This window comes from Streptopelia decaocto (genome assembly GCF_964273445.1).
Source record: "Streptopelia decaocto genome assembly, chromosome: 2".
Taxonomy (NCBI): Eukaryota; Metazoa; Chordata; class Aves; order Columbiformes; family Columbidae; genus Streptopelia; species Streptopelia decaocto.
In genome coordinates, this window is record NC_138655.1 from 160,870,223 (window position 1) to 160,887,717 (window position 17,495).

A 17,495-nucleotide genomic window follows, 5' to 3' on the forward strand; every position below is an offset into this window, starting at 1 on the left:
AGGAAAAGGATGGTTGTGTTAAAAGATTTATTTTACGAACACTGCTTCTCAATACTTGAAGACTTCTGGCTTCCAGGTTTTTAGTTGCAGAGTGATATCTTTTCCTTAGGACAAGAATCAAGAAGAAACTCCATGACAAACAGAATCCCAGAATGTCAGGGATTGGAAGGGACCTGGAAAGCTCATCCAGTGCAATCCCCCCATGGAGCAGGAACACCCAGATGAGGTTACACAGGAAGGTGTCCAGGTGGGTTGGAATGTCTGCACAGAAGGAGACTCCACAACCTCCCTGGGCAGCCTGGGCCAGGCTCTGCCACCCTCGCTGAGAAGAAGTTCCTTCTCAAATTTAAGTGGAACCTTTTGTATTCCAGTTTGTACCCATTACTCCTTGTCCTATCATTGGTTGTCACTGAGAAGAGCCTGGCTCCATCCTCCTGACACTTACCCTTTATATATCTGTAAACAGTAATGAGGTCACCCCTCAGTCTCCTCTTGTCCAGCTCCAGAGCCCCAGCTCCCTCAGCCTTTCCTCACACAGGAGATGCTCCACTCCCTGCAGCATCTTGGTGGCTGCGCTGGACTCTCTCCAGCAGTTCCCTGTCCTGCTGGAACTGAGGGGCCACAACTGGACACAATATTCCAGGTGTGGTCTCCCCAGGGCAGAGCAGAGGGGCAGGAGAACCTCTCTGACCTACTGATCACCCCCCTTCTAACCCACCCCAAGTACCATTGGCCTTCTGGGCCACAAGGGCCCAGTGCTGGCTCATGGTCATCCTGCTGTCTACCAGGACCCCCAGGTCCCTTTCCCCCATGCTGCTCTCCAACAGGTCATTCCCCAACTTATACTGGAACCTGGGGTTGTTCCTGCCCAGATTCAAGACTCTACATTTTCCCTTGTTATATTTAATTAACTTTTTCCCTGCCCAACTCTCAAGCCTGTCCAGGTCTCTGATGGCAGCACAGCTTCCAGTGTCACCACTCCTCCCAGCTTGGTGTCACCAGCAAACTTGCTGACAGTCACTCTATTCCCTCGTCCAAGTCATTGAATAATACAGGTCCCAGTACTGACCCCTGAGGCACTGCACTAGATCCAGGCCTCAACTGGACTCTGCCCCATTGACCACGACTCTCTGGCTTCTTCCCTTCAGCCAGTTCACAGATATTCCATATTACCGTAATCACATACCACAGCTGCAAACAATATATTACCTTTGTTCCTCTCCTTGCCAAAATACCTTTTCTCCCTCAGCAGTGTTCTGAAAACGGATTGATTAAAGTATATATTTATGGCCATACTATTGTAATATAGGGGTCAATTTCTACTGTGGAAAGCAGCTTTGTAGATAAGCCAACACTTAGCAATCTCTGCCTTCATCACGAATTTCCCTGCTCTCCCTCAAAATGAAAAAGAATAAAAATGTCATTTTTTTTTTTTTTTCCCAGAAGTGCGGAGTTCCCATGAAAATATCTGCACCAAATTAAAAAAAAAAAAAAAAAGCTTTTTAGAAATTATTCATGAGTGAAAAATTAGTGTTCTGATCAGCTCCAACTGTCTTTTCCAAAGAATAAACAAGTTTGTTTGACCTACCTGTATCAGAAGTCAGCAAAGGTGGTGGAGGCCTCAGTACTGGTGGTGCAAACTTCCCATGGGCGGGTGGTGTGGCTTTCCCAATACGCAACTCAATTTTTTTAGGGCCTTGTTCCAAAATGTCAATCTCCACGGGAATTCCCATAGCACCAAACATCTCTCTGAATCGAGTGGCGGCAGTTCTTGCCTCAGACAAGATTTCAAACTTGATGTAGATGTACTGGTCATCCTCACGATACGTCTGATGGTCAACCACCTCTATGTCCCCTTCGTCTGCACTGACAAAGAGCTCTTCCTCCACATCTGATATGTCTGTTGAGATCTTGGCCCTGAAGAGTCTGTGAAGTCTCCTTCCTGCTTTACGGAAAGCATCATCCAGCTCGCTACCAGAGGAGCTCTCGGTCTCACTGTCAGTGCTTCGTTTAACCTGCTTCTCCTTACGAAGAACTTGAGGTTCCTCAGCGCCAATAACCACCTTAGCACTGTGTGAAACCTTGCCAAATTTATTGGATGCCTCACAGGTGTATTTACCTGCATCTTTCCTCTCCAGGCCGGTGATAATCAAAGAGCAGGTCCCATCACTGTAATTGTCTATGTGATAATAACGACCATCTGAAAGCTCTTCCCCATCTTTCAGCCAACGGACTTTCATGTCACTTTTGCTGTGGGCCACACACTCAAGGTGGAGAGTGCTCCCAGGCTCACCAGAGAAATCTTTGAAGGTCTCTGTAAACACTGGGCACTCCTGCTGCTTGATCTCTTTCCTGACTTTGTAGCCTTTGAAAGCAGCCTGGATCTTCACAGCAGCCTTGTTCATGGAAGGATCATCTAAATCTGTCATTTCTGGTTCATCTGGCTTAGCAGCTGGGGCAGCCATAACCGTCTCTACAGTGGTTTTCTCCCACTGTTTCCATAATTTTCCAGTGGAGATGGACTGAACTTTGCTAGTAACGCTGACACTTTTCTTCTCAGCTCTCTTGAGGTAGTTCACTAGTGACGGAGTCCCAGCTCTAGACTCTTCATCTGAGCTTGTGAAAGAGAAATCTGCTTCTCCCGTCCTAGCCAGCTCATCACAAGTGGAGTACTCCTCTGAGTAATAGTGAGACATTTCTGCTTCCTCCTTCCTCAACTTCTGAAGCTTCTCGTCCTCTTCAGGCACCTCGCTGATGGAATCCAAGGTGGGCTCCCGGCTCATCCGGCGTTTCTTGGCCAGGGCTTCCCATAGGAGGTGAAGATCTCCCTCCTGAGCAGCCTCAGGGGGCAAACTGGGCTGGACATGGCCATCCACCAGCTCTTCTGGTTGGCTTGCAGGGGGTGCTTCCCTGGCAATCTCTTTTAGCATTGCCACTGTCGGAACTGAGGGGAATTAAATAGATAAGGTGTTAAAAGACAAAGTCTGAGAAGCTTTGAGAAAACATATGGAAATGTTATTCTAAAGCCTGGGCAGGATACTATCAGTAGCATTTAACTAAGCATTTTGTTGAGAACAAAACATGAATTTAATATAGATCGGCATGGTCCTGGACAACTTTTTCCAGGGGGGGTGGGCTACACTATCTCCAGAAGTCCTTTCCAACCTCAACTATCCTGGGATTCTGTGCATGCATTTAAAACATGGTAAATAACATTTTTAAGCCTAATAAATAAATTTCTGCTCTACTTAAATTTTGCGGTTGATGAATATCTCATTAAGACTGTCAGTGGTGCCTGGAAGGCTGTTGAAGCTCATCCTGTTTTACAGCTAGACAGGGCTTCAATGACTTTCTGGAGTAGATCTCCACTGGATATAGTGGGAGCTGAGAATCCCACCTCACATGGAGGCACCCGCCTGTTTAGATGTGTCTGAGTCTGAAAGTTGTGGTTCACCCTCTGGGACATATTGACTTGTATCTGCATAGTGCCCAGTGCCATTTGAGATGCTCCAGGCTGTCTGGGACAATGACATGTGGCTCTCAGACACAACACAGGACCTATGAGTGCTTGAGGTCCCTCTGGAGAAGGAGGTAGAGGCCAGAGGTGATATCATGAAGTGCCTCAATGGCACTAAATGCTGAATCCCACCTATAGGTCACAATTCAGCTTCCTAAGTGCTATGACCCAAAGCCATTTGGGATGTCCAGGACAGGGGGCTGGCAGATACCATGCAGAACATACAAAAGAGCTCTCACTTTCTGAAGTGGTAGCTGAAGGCCAGGGAGGATACCCTAAGACATCTCAAAAGGCACCAGAAACCCATGTAGATGCAACTGCATCCCACCTTAAATATTAGACTAATTAAAATCTTATTTGAGCAGCTCAAAGTTGTTAGAGGTTCAGAAACATCCTGGGCAACACCAAACAAGAAGGTAACAAATCTTGGTGGATTTTAGATACAGCTTGTAAAAGAAAATTAATTCCAATCCAAGCTGTGGAGATGCCCCTGGATATCCATAGACAGAACTGATTTAACATCACAGGAATGCACTCTCTATACCTTCAAGGCACAAGCTGGCAACAGATTTGACTTCTGGAGAAACCATGCAGGTGTATGTGCCCTGATCTTCAGGTTTAAATGCACGAATAATGAGTATCTGCTTCTTTCCATCAGAGAGGATCTCGTATCTCCCTCCAGCTTGTATTTGTTCTTTTCCTTTAAACCATTTCACTTTCTCTTCGGTCTCACATGATAATTGGCACTCCAAGCGAGCCACCTCCCCTTCTGAGACTGATCCTCCCACCAAAGGTTGGGTGACTGTAACTGGAGGCTCTGTAATTACAAAAAAAAAATGAATTAACACAAAGAACAGATGATGATCTGGCTTTAAGGCACTTGAGATCATTCTATAAAATGTTCAAGAATCCCATCCTTCATTTATAGATTTCCTAGCTGTTGTAAAAAAGCCAAGGAAAAAAATATTATTGGCAGCATCCAAAGTTTGCACTTCCAAAGATAATATCAAAATAACTTTACAAGCTCTTCCAGCAGCGAAACCAGCTCCATTTAAATATACACATGCACAAGTGGCTGCATTTTTCACATTCTTGGGTTTATTTGCTGATCTTCATTTACCCATCACCAGTATTCAAGCAGTCCTACAGATTCTAGAAGATCTTAATGTTTAGAAGTGAAGCAGTTCTGAGATGAGACAAGAAAGAAACAATAAAAAGAATTTTAAAAGAGAGATTATTGAAAGTGGCATTCATCTCAGTTTGAAAGTAAATATATATATATACACATATATATATTTATGCTAGCTTAAGAAGAGCAAAAATTCTCAAAAAGCATGAAGAATTTAAAAATAAAAATTCTCTACATCTTCTTCGTTGTGTTGAGAAAAACATCATTGCAAGTTTGAGCCTTAAATGACTTCAAGGAATTTGTTGGGCACCCAGTTATCACAGAAAGAGTTTCAAGAAAAGAAAGATTGGGGGAATGGCTCTTCATCCAACTGTAGTTTCCAAAATTTCATCAACAGACAGCAAAGGAACTGAGTCTCCCAGCATTTCTTTGTGGGGGTTATTGAAAAAGATGCACAAATAATATAATGAAAGAGAAAGATGGGTGAAGAAGACAACACTGCCCACCCACTGCATTGGCACTAGGGTCTTGGCTACCCAAATGCATTCCATCATGCTCCTTTTTGACTCATTCCATCCTAACTCCACCAGAAAAAGAAACTCATGGTGACCAGACAACACATGCTTGATGCAGTTTGGAGAAAATAAGTGTTGAGTACTAACAACGCAGCTGGTTTTGTTCACAGCAGCCCAGAACAACTTTTCCAAGCTCTTTCTCCTCTATTGTGGTGGCAGCAAAGCACGGAGAAAAGTTTCTGAGGGAGCTCTTCCAGGAGATGCCTGGAATGTGTGAAGCAGACATGCCATGCGAAACACAAGGTCTACAGCAGCTTGCAGTTGTCCATGGTGGCATCTCTCCATTCTCACCTAGCCGCACCATCTGAGGAAAGTGCACCGGCTCGCTGGCCCCAACTTTGTTGATGGCCGAGACGCGGAATCTGTAAGGTTCACCTGGGGTGAGATCGTCCACCATGAACTCTGTGTTTCGAATAATGTCCTTGCTGCATGACTGCCAGCCGACACCTGGGATTTTCTTCTCCACGTTGTAGCCTAGGATGTCACAACCGCCGTCGCCCGACGGCTTGTACCAAGACAGAGTTACAGAGTGGCTGTTCTTACGTAAAACTTCGGGTTCTTCAGGTGGATCGGGGTGGGCTGAAGGCACAACAGAGGTCCCGTGATGTATGACACGAGCAATAATGCTTTATAGTAAAACAACCAAGAGCCTTCTACAAGCAATGAGAAGGAAGCACAACAGGTTCAGTATTTGATCATAAAGTTGAGTGGGGACATGCCCATGAGACATATCTGTGCACCACTGAGTTTTCCTTTGGTTGTTCTGATCTATGCTGCTAATGACAAATGTTCACCTTCTAACTGTAATCTCACATATTGTTGTGATTTTTACCTGCTGCTTTGTCCCACCCAGCTCAAAGTAAAAATGACCCTATGCTGTCTATATTATGAAGGAACTTAGCTGAAAACTTCAAAAACGTCCAGGTCTTGATCATGTCAGGTCTGGCCTTAATGGAAATCAAGTTATTGTTGGACTACAGATTAACTCTAGTAATTTAATAGACAGTCACTTGGTTTCTGTGTAATCGATATATATGTCACAACATCGGGCAATAATAAATATGTAAATACATAATGGGAATGGTCTGGTGTCCTACAAGATTGGCTGCTGATGATCATACTCAGTACACTGGAAAATGTTCCTCACTTAACACTAGTTCGTGCAAAACAAAGAGAAAAGAATCAGTACAAATATCGTAAAATTCGATGATGTAACTCAACACCAAAGTCTTTTAAGTGCCAATGAGGCTAGAATGACAGACACTCACCTATCACAGATAGCTTGGCTGATGAAATTGCTTCCCTGGAAGCAAATGTCACCTCCCCAGAATGATGTGGTTGGGCTTTTTTCAGAATAAGTTTGTATGTGTTTCCATCTGCTTGTACCTCCCAGTCCTCATCCGACTGGATCTCTGTGTCATTACTATACCAGGAAACTTCAGTAACTGGTACAGCTTCACTTAGAACACAGCTAAATGTGACTTTCTCCCCCGGAGAGACTTCCACATCTGTGAGAGGCTGCAAGATCTGTAGACGCCATCCTGTAGATAAAATTGGGAAATCACGACCTCAGTTACAGAAACAAATGCAAGCAAGAAAATTTGTAAATATTTATGCTGAATCTCTGGACAGTGAGATCAAGACCAAGGAGGTAATTAAAAGGGAGGTTATGTATATCACTAGAACAGAAAGTATCACTGAGGACTGAAACTTTCCAAAACTTTCAGGAGCAAAAATCAACTTAGTAATGTCTTTCTTTGCCAAGAAGCAGAAAGCCACAATGGAGATACTGTGTCCTGACTGAGGATGGATGTTCTTACACTCTGAATGGGGTTCTGACCACCACAGGGGTCTCCATTAACAGGATAAACTACAAGGATGCAGAGATAATATTGTTGCTGATATAACTCGCATCTCTAAAGCCTTGGAGGACCTATAAACACAACCCAACTCATCAGAATAATGCCAGCTGTAAGACGGTCATTTGCTGCTAACTCCTTGCCAAATGGTGCTTCTTGTATCTATGTCATGGCATATGGAAAAAGAGAAAAAGGAAATTGTATAACATCATCTGTCTATTGTGTTGAAGATTCAGGTAAGAAGCAACAAATGCAGCTTTTCCCCTCTGCTAGTTGTCATATTTTCCTGGTTTCTTTGCCTTTTCCAACAAGAAATGTAAAACTTCCCATGGGTGAAGAAGACAACACTGCCCACCCACTGCATTGGTACTAAGGTCTTGGCTACCCAAATGCATTCCATCATGGGATTCCACGAGTGCTTCGGTTACCTTTCACCGTCAGGAAGGCTGAGGTCACCGCGTCGCTGCACATAAAAGTCACCCTGCAGCTGTCCCGGGGAGTCAGGTTCTTCAGCAGCAGCAGATGCCTGCGTCCATTTTCAAAGTAAACCATCTCAGTGTTCTCTGTAGTTTTGGCAGGTTCATCGTCAATCAGCCAGTTGTAATTGTAGCACTCGGGCTTGGAAAGGTAGCATTCAAACAGGGCTTCCCCTCCTTCCACGGCTTCCACATTCTCCAAGCCCTGGACAATGCTGTTCTTGGCTGGCAAAGAAGGACAATGAACAGTATTAATTGTTTTGCTGTGCATATCTGAATATTAACAAGCCTTGGAAGCACTGGATGGTTCCCACTGCTGGAAAGCTGATGGAAAGGATGTGGATGTCATAAACTGTGCTTGTAGAATCAATGAATTATAGACTAGTCTGGGTTGGGAGGGACCTTCAAAGCTCATCCAGTGCCACCCCTGTCATGAGCAGGGACATCTTCACCAGTTCAGGTTGCTCAGAGCCCCGTCCAGCCTGGCCTTGAAGGTTTAGCTGTTGATTTCAACCATTCTCTAACACAGTAACATATTTAAAAAACATTTTACGTAGTGAGATAGTTTAAAAATAATGATAAACCTCTACAACCTATAGCATTCCATCTAGAATTCCTCCAGAAACCTGACTTCTGTTTTTACAAATAAAGAAAAAAATGTTGGCGTTTATATGAAGCAGGGCAATAGTCAATAGGAAGGGAAAGCTCAGGACGATAAAGTGTAATCAAATTTCTTCTGTCCCGCGGGAGGAAACATTTCCCACAGATCTCTCAGGCAGCACAATTATCATCATAACTGGGGAGATGTCAATCCACTGATAGCTCATGATCAAATCTTACTACCTTTCATGCAAAGAAAATACGAGAGAATATTATAGTTGGCAAAGCTATAGCAACTGTCGTCTGAATTAACAAGTCTGCCTCTAGGAAACACACGGAACGTTAAAATCAGTATTAACAGTATTTTGAATAGTAAATTTCTGAAGTATTACAAAATCTCCGTGGTAATGTATTAGATTTATTTTCTCATGCGTGCAAGGTGAACTATGTGGTCAGAAACATGCGCATATGTACACGCTCCGTCTGCTCACAGAGTCGTGCAGCAGTTGGCATTTGTACATCAGCAATCAGCCTGATGCAAAATTCGATGTGGGCTGGTGCATGTGAACACAATTCGTGTTAGACCAGCTATATGGACAAATTACATGCACAAGAGTGGGAATACATGGCTGAGTAAATACAGTTTACACAAGTAACACACAATGGCCAGCACGCCCTATAATATAAACCAGCATTCTGAGAAATTCCTGTTTAGATCTCTATGACCATTATATGAAACTGCTCTAAGAAAACAAACAAAAAACCCTGAACAACTTATGTAATAGAAAAAAATATAAAAGTGCATGAGTTACTTGCGTGAGTTACTACAAAATTTCTGTCTTTTATAATATTCATAGAGAATAATGAGGGGTTTGTAAATTATTGGAGAATGTATACATTTGTTAGAACAAATCAAAGCTGTTTATTTGTGTACTTTTGGAGCACTGGTTTCCTTAACTATGGAAGGCAAACAATTGCAAATCCTCCTTCCTCTGGGATGCTTTTAGATAATGTTCATGAACATATTTTTAAATCCCTAAAATGGATAGTGCCTATCAATGTGGAAAATACTATAATAATTAATACCCTGCTCTCCTGTAATCACAACTCTCATTAAGCAAGAAAGCATAATGACCCAAGAAAACAAAAATGTTCAGAAATCAAATCAGAAACATTGCTCTTGCTGATCGCACTAATTTGCCTGGTGACCGAAAACAATAATTCCATACACAGCAGGAAAAAATGAGAAACATCAAAATAAAATCCTAAACTTAATGTTTTTATTTACTGTTTCTCAGGGCCCTCACAAACGCTGATGCCAAGTGAGAAGGTACTTCCTGAGTGATCAGTATTTGAAATAAGTCAAATACCAAGCTACTGTGGCTTGGCTGAAAAGAAAATGAAATTCCACACTATCCATTGGTTGTTTTAAGGCACACTGTGTGTAAAAAGCATTCTGTAACAGCAAAAAAATTCTTATTATTCATTTGGATCAATGTTACATCTGTGATTTTACAATAATTCGGCAGGACACATCCCATTGCACTGATGTTGCTGTTCATTGCAGAGGAGGAACGACGGGTGACAACACTTAATAAGTGAGCGTTAATAAGAACTAAGCTCCAGTGAAATGCTCCAGTTTCATATTCAGTTCCCATCAACTCCCAACTACTTTTATCATCGTTATCAGTTCTGGAGTGAACACCAAACAGCAGGTATCTAATGAGTCATTTATTGTGAGGTGCTGCCATCACTTTTCCACCTCTTTTGTTTGGAACCCATGATAGTCTTCCTCTTTGGCTGGAAGACCTCACCTTGAACATCAAGTGTAGCCATCACTTTAATGCCTTCAACTTCACAAGAATAGATGCCAGTGTCTTCTGGTACCGTAGGTTTAATTTTTAGCGTGCTTACATTCCAGTCCTGATCGATAATCACTCGCTGCCCATCAGAATGTATTTCCTGATCATTTTTCTTCCATATGGCGTGTACTGGCCTAGAATATTGGCATATGAACTCTGCTGTGCCATCTTCATCAACAGTTATATCCTGCATGGGACTGACCACTTCAATGGTTGGATCTGTTAACCAACACGTCAGGAAGGACATGCATTAGTGGATCCTCATGGAAATGAAAATTTAGAGATTTTTTTGACAAGCACAGAGCCTGTGGGAAGCAAGCAGAGTGACAGTGCAAGCGGGAGCTGACTGGGCACACTGGGGATTAGCGGTTTAGTCTGTGCTTGAGTCAGCATCAAGCAGGATTGAAGCAGAACTGGTACATTAGAATAGAGCTATCACACTGGAAAATGGGCCACCAGCAATTAAGGTCTGTGCTTTAACAGTCTTGAATGTGAACTCCTGTGCAGTACAGCTGCTGAGATTCTCTCCAGGCTTATTTTTACTCCCAGCATTGCTGACATGCTCTAGACTAGGAAGCACTGGATGCAAGAATGTGGTGAGAGTGCAAGTCTGAGATGGAGAAGTGCAATGGACGGGTTGCCATTAGTGGGTCCCTGTGACACTCAGCCTCACATAGCAATAGGAAAATGCCACAAAATGTACTGGAGGTTCCTTGTATGAGTAAACTGCAACATCTTGTTGGAAAGAAATGCAATACTTAAATGCCAATACTCATCCCTGTCCTGTGGTGGTGGCGGCTGCATGTCAGGAGTCATTGGCAGCATGAAGAGCAAAGCTCCAGCAAAACTATAACAAAAAAGGGCACTTCAGAGGAGACAAGTACTTATTGTTTTGATTAAGCATGTATTCCACTGCACCAGAGGCAAAGTTTGGGGGAAAATGATGATTTCCTTTACATCAGCTGATCTAGAGATGCAGCTGTGTGAACCTCCTGAGCTCTCATCCATGAACCATTGCAACCTTGGATTGGGAACCCATAAAATGCTGGGAGCAGCTGGATATGCAGCTCCTCTGAAGAAGGTGAGATCCATGAGGCTGCTTTTAAGCTTCCAGTCTCTCTTAGAACACTAGTTCAGTTTCTTGGGAGGCAGCTGTAGAACAGAGTAGATCTATGTAAACCCAAAATATCGTGAGCTTCCAAAGCAGCTGAGGAGTCCCTCCTGAGATGTCAAATTGGAACACCTGCATACAACTGCAATATATATGCTAAAAAGAAGTTTCTCAATGAAGTCTGAAAATTGAAGTCTCTGCAACATCCTTCTCAGCAGAACTATGCCAACTGCTCCCCAAAATGGGACATAAAAAGGTTCTGGTCAGGGAAAGATGATGTATGTTCTTACATTTCACATAGTTCTGATCACAAACCAGATAGAATAAACTACGCTGGACCTCTGTCTGGAATGCTTTTCTTGAAGCTTGGTGCAGCAGGTTGAGGATTTGGGATGCTACTGGCAGACCTTGGGAAACAATGATAGTTTTGCAAATGTCTTCTAGAAAGCTGTTGCAAGGCTTGATCCTGCTCTCTAAGGCTCCCTCTACCACTCCATGTGTCTACATGTGTGTTTGTGGAGAGGAGGCATTTATGGCAGATCATGGAGATGTCTTGGTTATACCAGGACTGAAGAATGAAGAAGATACCTCTGCAGCTGGGGAGCAACTGATGTCCCCTTTCATAAGATGAGGACGTGTGGTCCTCACAGCAAATGTCGCCTGTGGTCTTGGAGAAGGAAGGTGTCCTTGTTCCACTGCCCCATTGCTCTTTGTCACTGCTAGCCTAGGATCTTGGTGGCCCAATTCAACCATGCACAATGGCAGAAATCTCCCTGGCATCTAGGAGCCAACATGTACATTGGGACCTGTAATTCTCACCCTGTCCAAGGTGGTCAGAAGAAGACAGCAGCTCCTTCAACATGTTCCATTTCCCCTTTGCCCATATGTGAAGATGCCATCTTGCTGGGCCACCAAATGAATGCAGTTGTATGGTAACAATGTTGTGAAGGCCCAACATGAAAAGCTGTCGTGACATCTCATTTATTACAGAATATATCTAGTTACAATCGTGCCTTACACCAGGAGAATGGGGCACGTGGAACAGAGAAAAAGTCAACTTGTTCCTTGATGAAGAACAAGCTGTGGATAGCTAGGCAGACTGAAATACATGTAGTCTGAAGATAGATCTATTTTTAGATTCCTGGACAAAATAAAATACATGAAATTGGCTGTTAATACAAGCACAGTTAGAATTTTACTTATGTTTTACTTTCCTATTAAGTCAAGTGTTATTGAGCACAGTGTAGCTGGGGATTTTTTAAATATCTTTCTCATCATAAACCTACTATAGTCATACTCCACTGTGATTCAGGTTCACATTAAAGAATTCTTGCTTTAATAAAAGCACAAAATATCCACATACATGTGTGTACTAGCATGAGATGTGGGGTTGAACCAGATGATTTCCAGAGGTCCCTTCCAACATCAATGATTCTGTGAAATGAAAACTTCTCAGGAGCCCTTTATTTGACTGAGCAGAATACCTAATGATGCATTTATTTTTAATTTATGCTTTAGGGTCACTGGATTTCTTCACCTAAAGATCTCAGAACCAGCTTCTGTCTCTGAAAATGTGAAACTCAAAATCAATACAAATGGACGTGGGATTTGTGGTTTTCGCACACCATGTGTTTGCCACATCATTCTGATATTAGGAAGAAGTGATCTGGCATTTTATCTTTGCAGAGAGTTAAATTTTCTCAATGTACAAGGGACATATCAACCACTGACTACAATTCCATATTGTGGATCATTGCAGTTATGGCAGACAGTTATAGTATGGAGGTACATTTTAATAAAGTGCTCTTAAACCTTTATATATCCATATATACAAATCCTTTTTCCAGGTAAAGAATAAGTGTTACTTTTGTCTGGAAAATAACAACTTTTCCCAATGGCTATGAAAGGACTGGATGTGAAGGAGCTTGCTTTATCAAGTCTGGAGCTCAGTGTTATTTGCAGCTTGTGGCTACCCTTACCAAATGAGAAAAACATTTATTCAACAGACCAGAAAGCATTGCTAGTGCATTGATAACCATATTCTGGCAGTCCAAGAACGAGGATTATTTTGCCACTGTGTTTTACTGCAATGTCATATACCCTTTGGTTTCCGGGACAAGCTCTGGAGCCATCAATATAACAGCCCCAAGTCTTGTCCTGGGACCAAACTGAGCTCAGTGCCAGCAGCCTTGCAGCACAGTGGTAACTCTGAATTTCCAGCTCCATCATATTTTGTAGCATTGTAAAAACTCTTAGGGGGGACAGAAAAAATCAGGGTCTAGCAGGGTGGTTTATGTTCAGCTCCACTTAGATGTCAGGTGAAAACAGCAGCCCTGACCCTGCAACCCTTCCTCACCTGAAACAACCACTGAAAAAATCCATGTGGTTGTACCTATAAGGCTTCTGACATGAGTATGGGTGACTTGCAGAAGTGCAGGGTTGCAGAAGAACTGTGGAGGGATTTAGTAAGGGTAGCCTGGAAGGCAGAAGCACTAGTGCACTGAGTAAGTCCAGAGGTGGCCATGTGTTTCTTTCTAAAAATGAAATACCTTTGACTAATAATTTAGCTGAAGATATAAGGGACCCAGCTCTGAAGGTGACAGTGCCGGAGTCATGGCACGCCACGTCATTTAGGGTTAAAGTGTGGACCATCCCGTCCCGCTCAGAGATTTCGGTCACAAAGTTGTTGTGAAGGGGAGATCCATCGAGCCACCACTGCACGTTCTTCACGCCGGGGTGCGAGAGCTCGCAGGTGAACGTGGCCGACTCACCCACAAAGACGTCTGTGTCCTTTAAACCAGAAACTATGACTGCTGCTTCTTCTGTATAACAGAGCGAGAGAAGGTGCCAAAGGAAAACAAAAGCGTGAACACAGACATGTCGCTTCCTGCAGAACTAGGCCAAGCAACACTGCAAGATGTCCAGAAGAGTTAAACTTGCCATGCTGTTCCAGGTAAAAAGAGATAAAATGTTCTTTAAGGGATTAAGACACCACCTTCCATCCTTCACCCACTTGCAAACACAGTGTGCGTGTCTGCAAGCACTGTTTCATTGGGTGGAAACTCTACTCCATGACCAGGTCACGACTGGCTCTCCTGTGTGTTGCAACCATCAGCATAGACACGGTATGAGGTGGGAGGCAGAGAGTTAGCTTAAGATTTAAGTGTTTACTTACAGTGCTTTAAAAGAGTGACATCAACAATGATAGAAGCACTAATCGGTAACAACAACAAATCCAGTATTTTTAAGACCGCTGCTCCAAGCAAACAGTTTTTCAGTAGTACCATCGTCTGCTGTGGTACACATTATGGTTAGTACATTGAACTACATTTACTTATAAAAAATGGTCCATCCTCAGCCCAGATGTGTTTATATCTTCACTGAAATAATGAAATAAATGAATGGACTTTTAACTGTTTGCGTCTGTGATAAGTTTGGCCAGCTACTGTTGAAGCTTTTGGGATAAGAAATCCAGGCAGCAAAACCAGAGCATTTCCAGCACATCTCACCTTACCTTGCACATACACAGAACCTGTGGTGATCTCGTATCCAGTGCTACAGGTATAATCCCCACAGTCATCAGGCTCTACACCATGGATGATCAGCTCAGCAACACTGCCTTTCTGCTTCATCTCGTACTTGGCACTGGGCTGGATGACCACCCCTCCTTTCCTCCACTCCACAGGGGCATCTGGTTTGGAGATCTCACAGTGCAAGACAGCAGTTCCCCCTTCTTCAGACTCTACGTTTTTCAGCTCCTTGTTAAACAGCACAGGCAGCACTGTGGTGGAGAAGCAACTGCATCAGTGACAGTGATCAGAGGTGAGAAACTTGCCTGAAAATTCTCTGGCTTGGCAGTTCCTCACTTTGTGAACCATAACTTGCTTGCTGGCAATGTTTGGAATACTGGTGGATGAAAGACTGGACATGATAGTTTCAAAGGAAGGGAGGGAAGATACAAGCTAGACATGAGGAAGAAATTTATTATGCTGAGGGTCGTAAAACACTGGCCCAGGTTGCCCAGGGAGGTGTTGGATGCCCCATCCCTGGAGAGATCCCAGGCCAGGCTGGATGGGGCTCCGAGCAACCTGAGCTGGTGAAAATGTCCCTGCTCATGGCACTGGGGGAGCTTTGAAGTTCCCTTCCAACCCAAACTATTCTATTATTCTGTTGGCAAGCTCAGAGCAGGAGTTTTAGTTGTGCTATTGCCACTCATGGTGATCAGCTGCTGATACCATGAGGTTGTCCACTGCTGCTCCATAAAGGACTGACACAGGTCACAGGACCTCTAAGGGGCTTCACATGGGCACACACACAATTTTCGGTGTAAGCCGTTAGAGGTGCAACAGGACCAATCACATAATTTGGACATTCACTGAAATCACACTGAGCTGAACACTGGTTTTGTGGGCTAAACTCAGGATCTAAAAGCACTATCTTGTTGCTCAAGTCCAAAGACACAGCACTCAGTATAAAATGAATAAAACCCTAAAATCCTAAACCATAGCAATTAGAAAAAGGCAAAGAGCCACAATTTTTGGGCAGCTTGAGCACAAATAGGTATAATGGCTCAATTTAAAATGGGCCTGTTCTAGGTATGGTGAAATACTCCAGTCTCCCATTCTCAGGTAGCAGGCAAGTTTTCTAACTGCTCTTCATTAGCAGCAGCTGCAGTTTTGCTCCCAACTGTCACAGCTGCAGTAATAAAATTTGGTTTAAAAGGCAAATATTTGGTTTAAAAGGCAAATAAATATTTGAAGAACAGATTGTGGATCAAACGCTTTCCGACAGTTGTAATTCACATATATGGAGTGTTAATGATAATTCAGTGATAAAACTTCCATGTCACCCATCTGGAGGACACCCCTATAGAGGACAACATAAATTCTCTGCTTTCAAGCAAAGCTTCTCCTACCTTTCACTTGCAGCGATGCAGTGGTTTGCTGATCCCCCGAGTCGCATGTGTAATCGCCAACATCCTGAGCATCAGCATCATAGATGAAGAGCTCTACATGTGTCCCCTCTTGCCGCATCTCGTACTTGTCACTTGGCTGCAGCACCGTGTCTCCTTTCCTCCACTCCACGGGCACATTGGGTTTGGTCAGCTCGCAGTGCAGCACGGCCGTGCGTCCTTCCTCCACCTCCTCGTTTTTCAGCCAGTGTTTGAAAAGTACGGGCAGGGCTTGAAAGGGGAATGGTGCAAAGAGGGAAAAAAAAAACGAGTGAAATAAAAATAAAAAATGGAGAAATATTTTATTTTTAAGGTACTGAATGCCATTCATGAAGTTCATGCATGATTCTGGTTGTATTTGCCTAAGGAGTTCTGCCAGGGCAGGAATGCCTAAGTCTAAGTCAGACAGAGGAATTAACCCGCAGGAAAAAAATCAGTTAGAATCATAGAAACATAGAATCATTTTGGTTGTGAGAGACCCTCAGGATCATTGAGTCCAACCATAACCCAACCTTGCACTAACCCATGTCCCTGAGAACCTCATCTCTGCATCTGTCCAACCCTCCAGGGATGGTGACTCCACCACTGCCCTGGGCAGCCTGTTCCAATGCCCAACAGCCCTTTGAGGAAGAAATTCTTCCTAATATACAATACAAGCCTCCCCTGACATAACTTGAGCCTCTTTCCTCTCTCCATGTGCTCCAGCCCCCTCACAACCTTGGTGGCCCCTGCTTCACTTGCTCCACTACCTCAACCTCTGTCTTGCACTGGAGAGCTCCAAAAATTGACATGTCCACCTCTCACCTCTGCTGAGCAAAGAGGAAATCATACCTTTAACCTCGAGTTTGGCAGTGGTCTTCCCATCAGCGCTGTGGCAGCTATACTCCCCGGAGTCCTCACGGTTCAAATCCTGAATGACCAGTGTGTGGACCTTCCCCTCCTGCTTGATGCTGAACTTCTGGTTAGAGCGGATCACAGAGGTGCCTTTCTTCCACTCCACTGGGACATCAGGCCTGGACACCTCACAGGACAAGTGAGCCGTGCCACCCTCCTGTAGCTCCAAGTTGTGGAGTGCTTTTACAAAGCTGACCGGAGCAACTGTGGGGAAGAGGGAACCAAGACTGCTTCAACCACCTAATCCAGCATTGCCCCCAGATCAGAACTAGGTGCCTATAGCTACACTGTGAACCAGATCAAAGAGGAACAAACAAGATAAGTTATTGACATGGCCATCTTCCAAAATAATTCTAGATTAATTAATGGAAATGTTTTTCACAGTTTTCAGATTTTTTTTGAGTAAATATGGTCTAGAAACATGGTAAGTAGTAGATAATTCAGGGCATATTCTTTACATTCTTTAGCATTGACTCTGACATATCCTATCTGCTTGTTTCAGGATAAGTTGGATGGTCTTC

The 17,495-nt window shown here is 43.6% G+C and overlaps 1 protein-coding gene across 30 annotated transcripts in view; it reads right to left on the reverse strand.

The window, feature by feature from the left end:
* The window catches only part of OBSCN (obscurin, cytoskeletal calmodulin and titin-interacting RhoGEF), a 199,761-nt gene that overhangs the window by 70,791 nt on the left and 111,475 nt on the right, over window positions 1–17,495 (reverse strand). For 26 of the 30 annotated variants that reach the window (XR_014183387.1, XM_082046088.1, XM_082046067.1 and 23 more), the window contains 10 exons: window positions 16,912–17,178; window positions 16,045–16,311; window positions 14,644–14,910; window positions 13,679–13,951; window positions 9,971–10,237; window positions 7,509–7,781; window positions 6,490–6,762; window positions 5,513–5,800; window positions 4,062–4,334; window positions 1,589–2,944 (listed from right to left, as the gene is read on the reverse strand). Coding sequence is in view for 29 of the 30 variants with exons in the window: in XM_082046088.1 (XP_081902214.1) it covers window positions 1,589–2,944; window positions 4,062–4,334; window positions 5,513–5,800; window positions 6,490–6,762; window positions 7,509–7,781; window positions 9,971–10,237; window positions 13,679–13,951; window positions 14,644–14,910; window positions 16,045–16,311; window positions 16,912–17,178 (3,804 nt within the window). In the remaining variant the exon portion in view is untranslated. The remainder of the gene's footprint in view (window positions 1–1,588; window positions 2,945–4,061; window positions 4,335–5,512; window positions 5,801–6,489; window positions 6,763–7,508; window positions 7,782–9,970; window positions 10,238–13,678; window positions 13,952–14,643; window positions 14,911–16,044; window positions 16,312–16,911; window positions 17,179–17,495) is intronic. The other 4 variants (XM_082046092.1, XM_082046095.1, XM_082046068.1 and 1 more) reach the window with 4 other exon arrangements.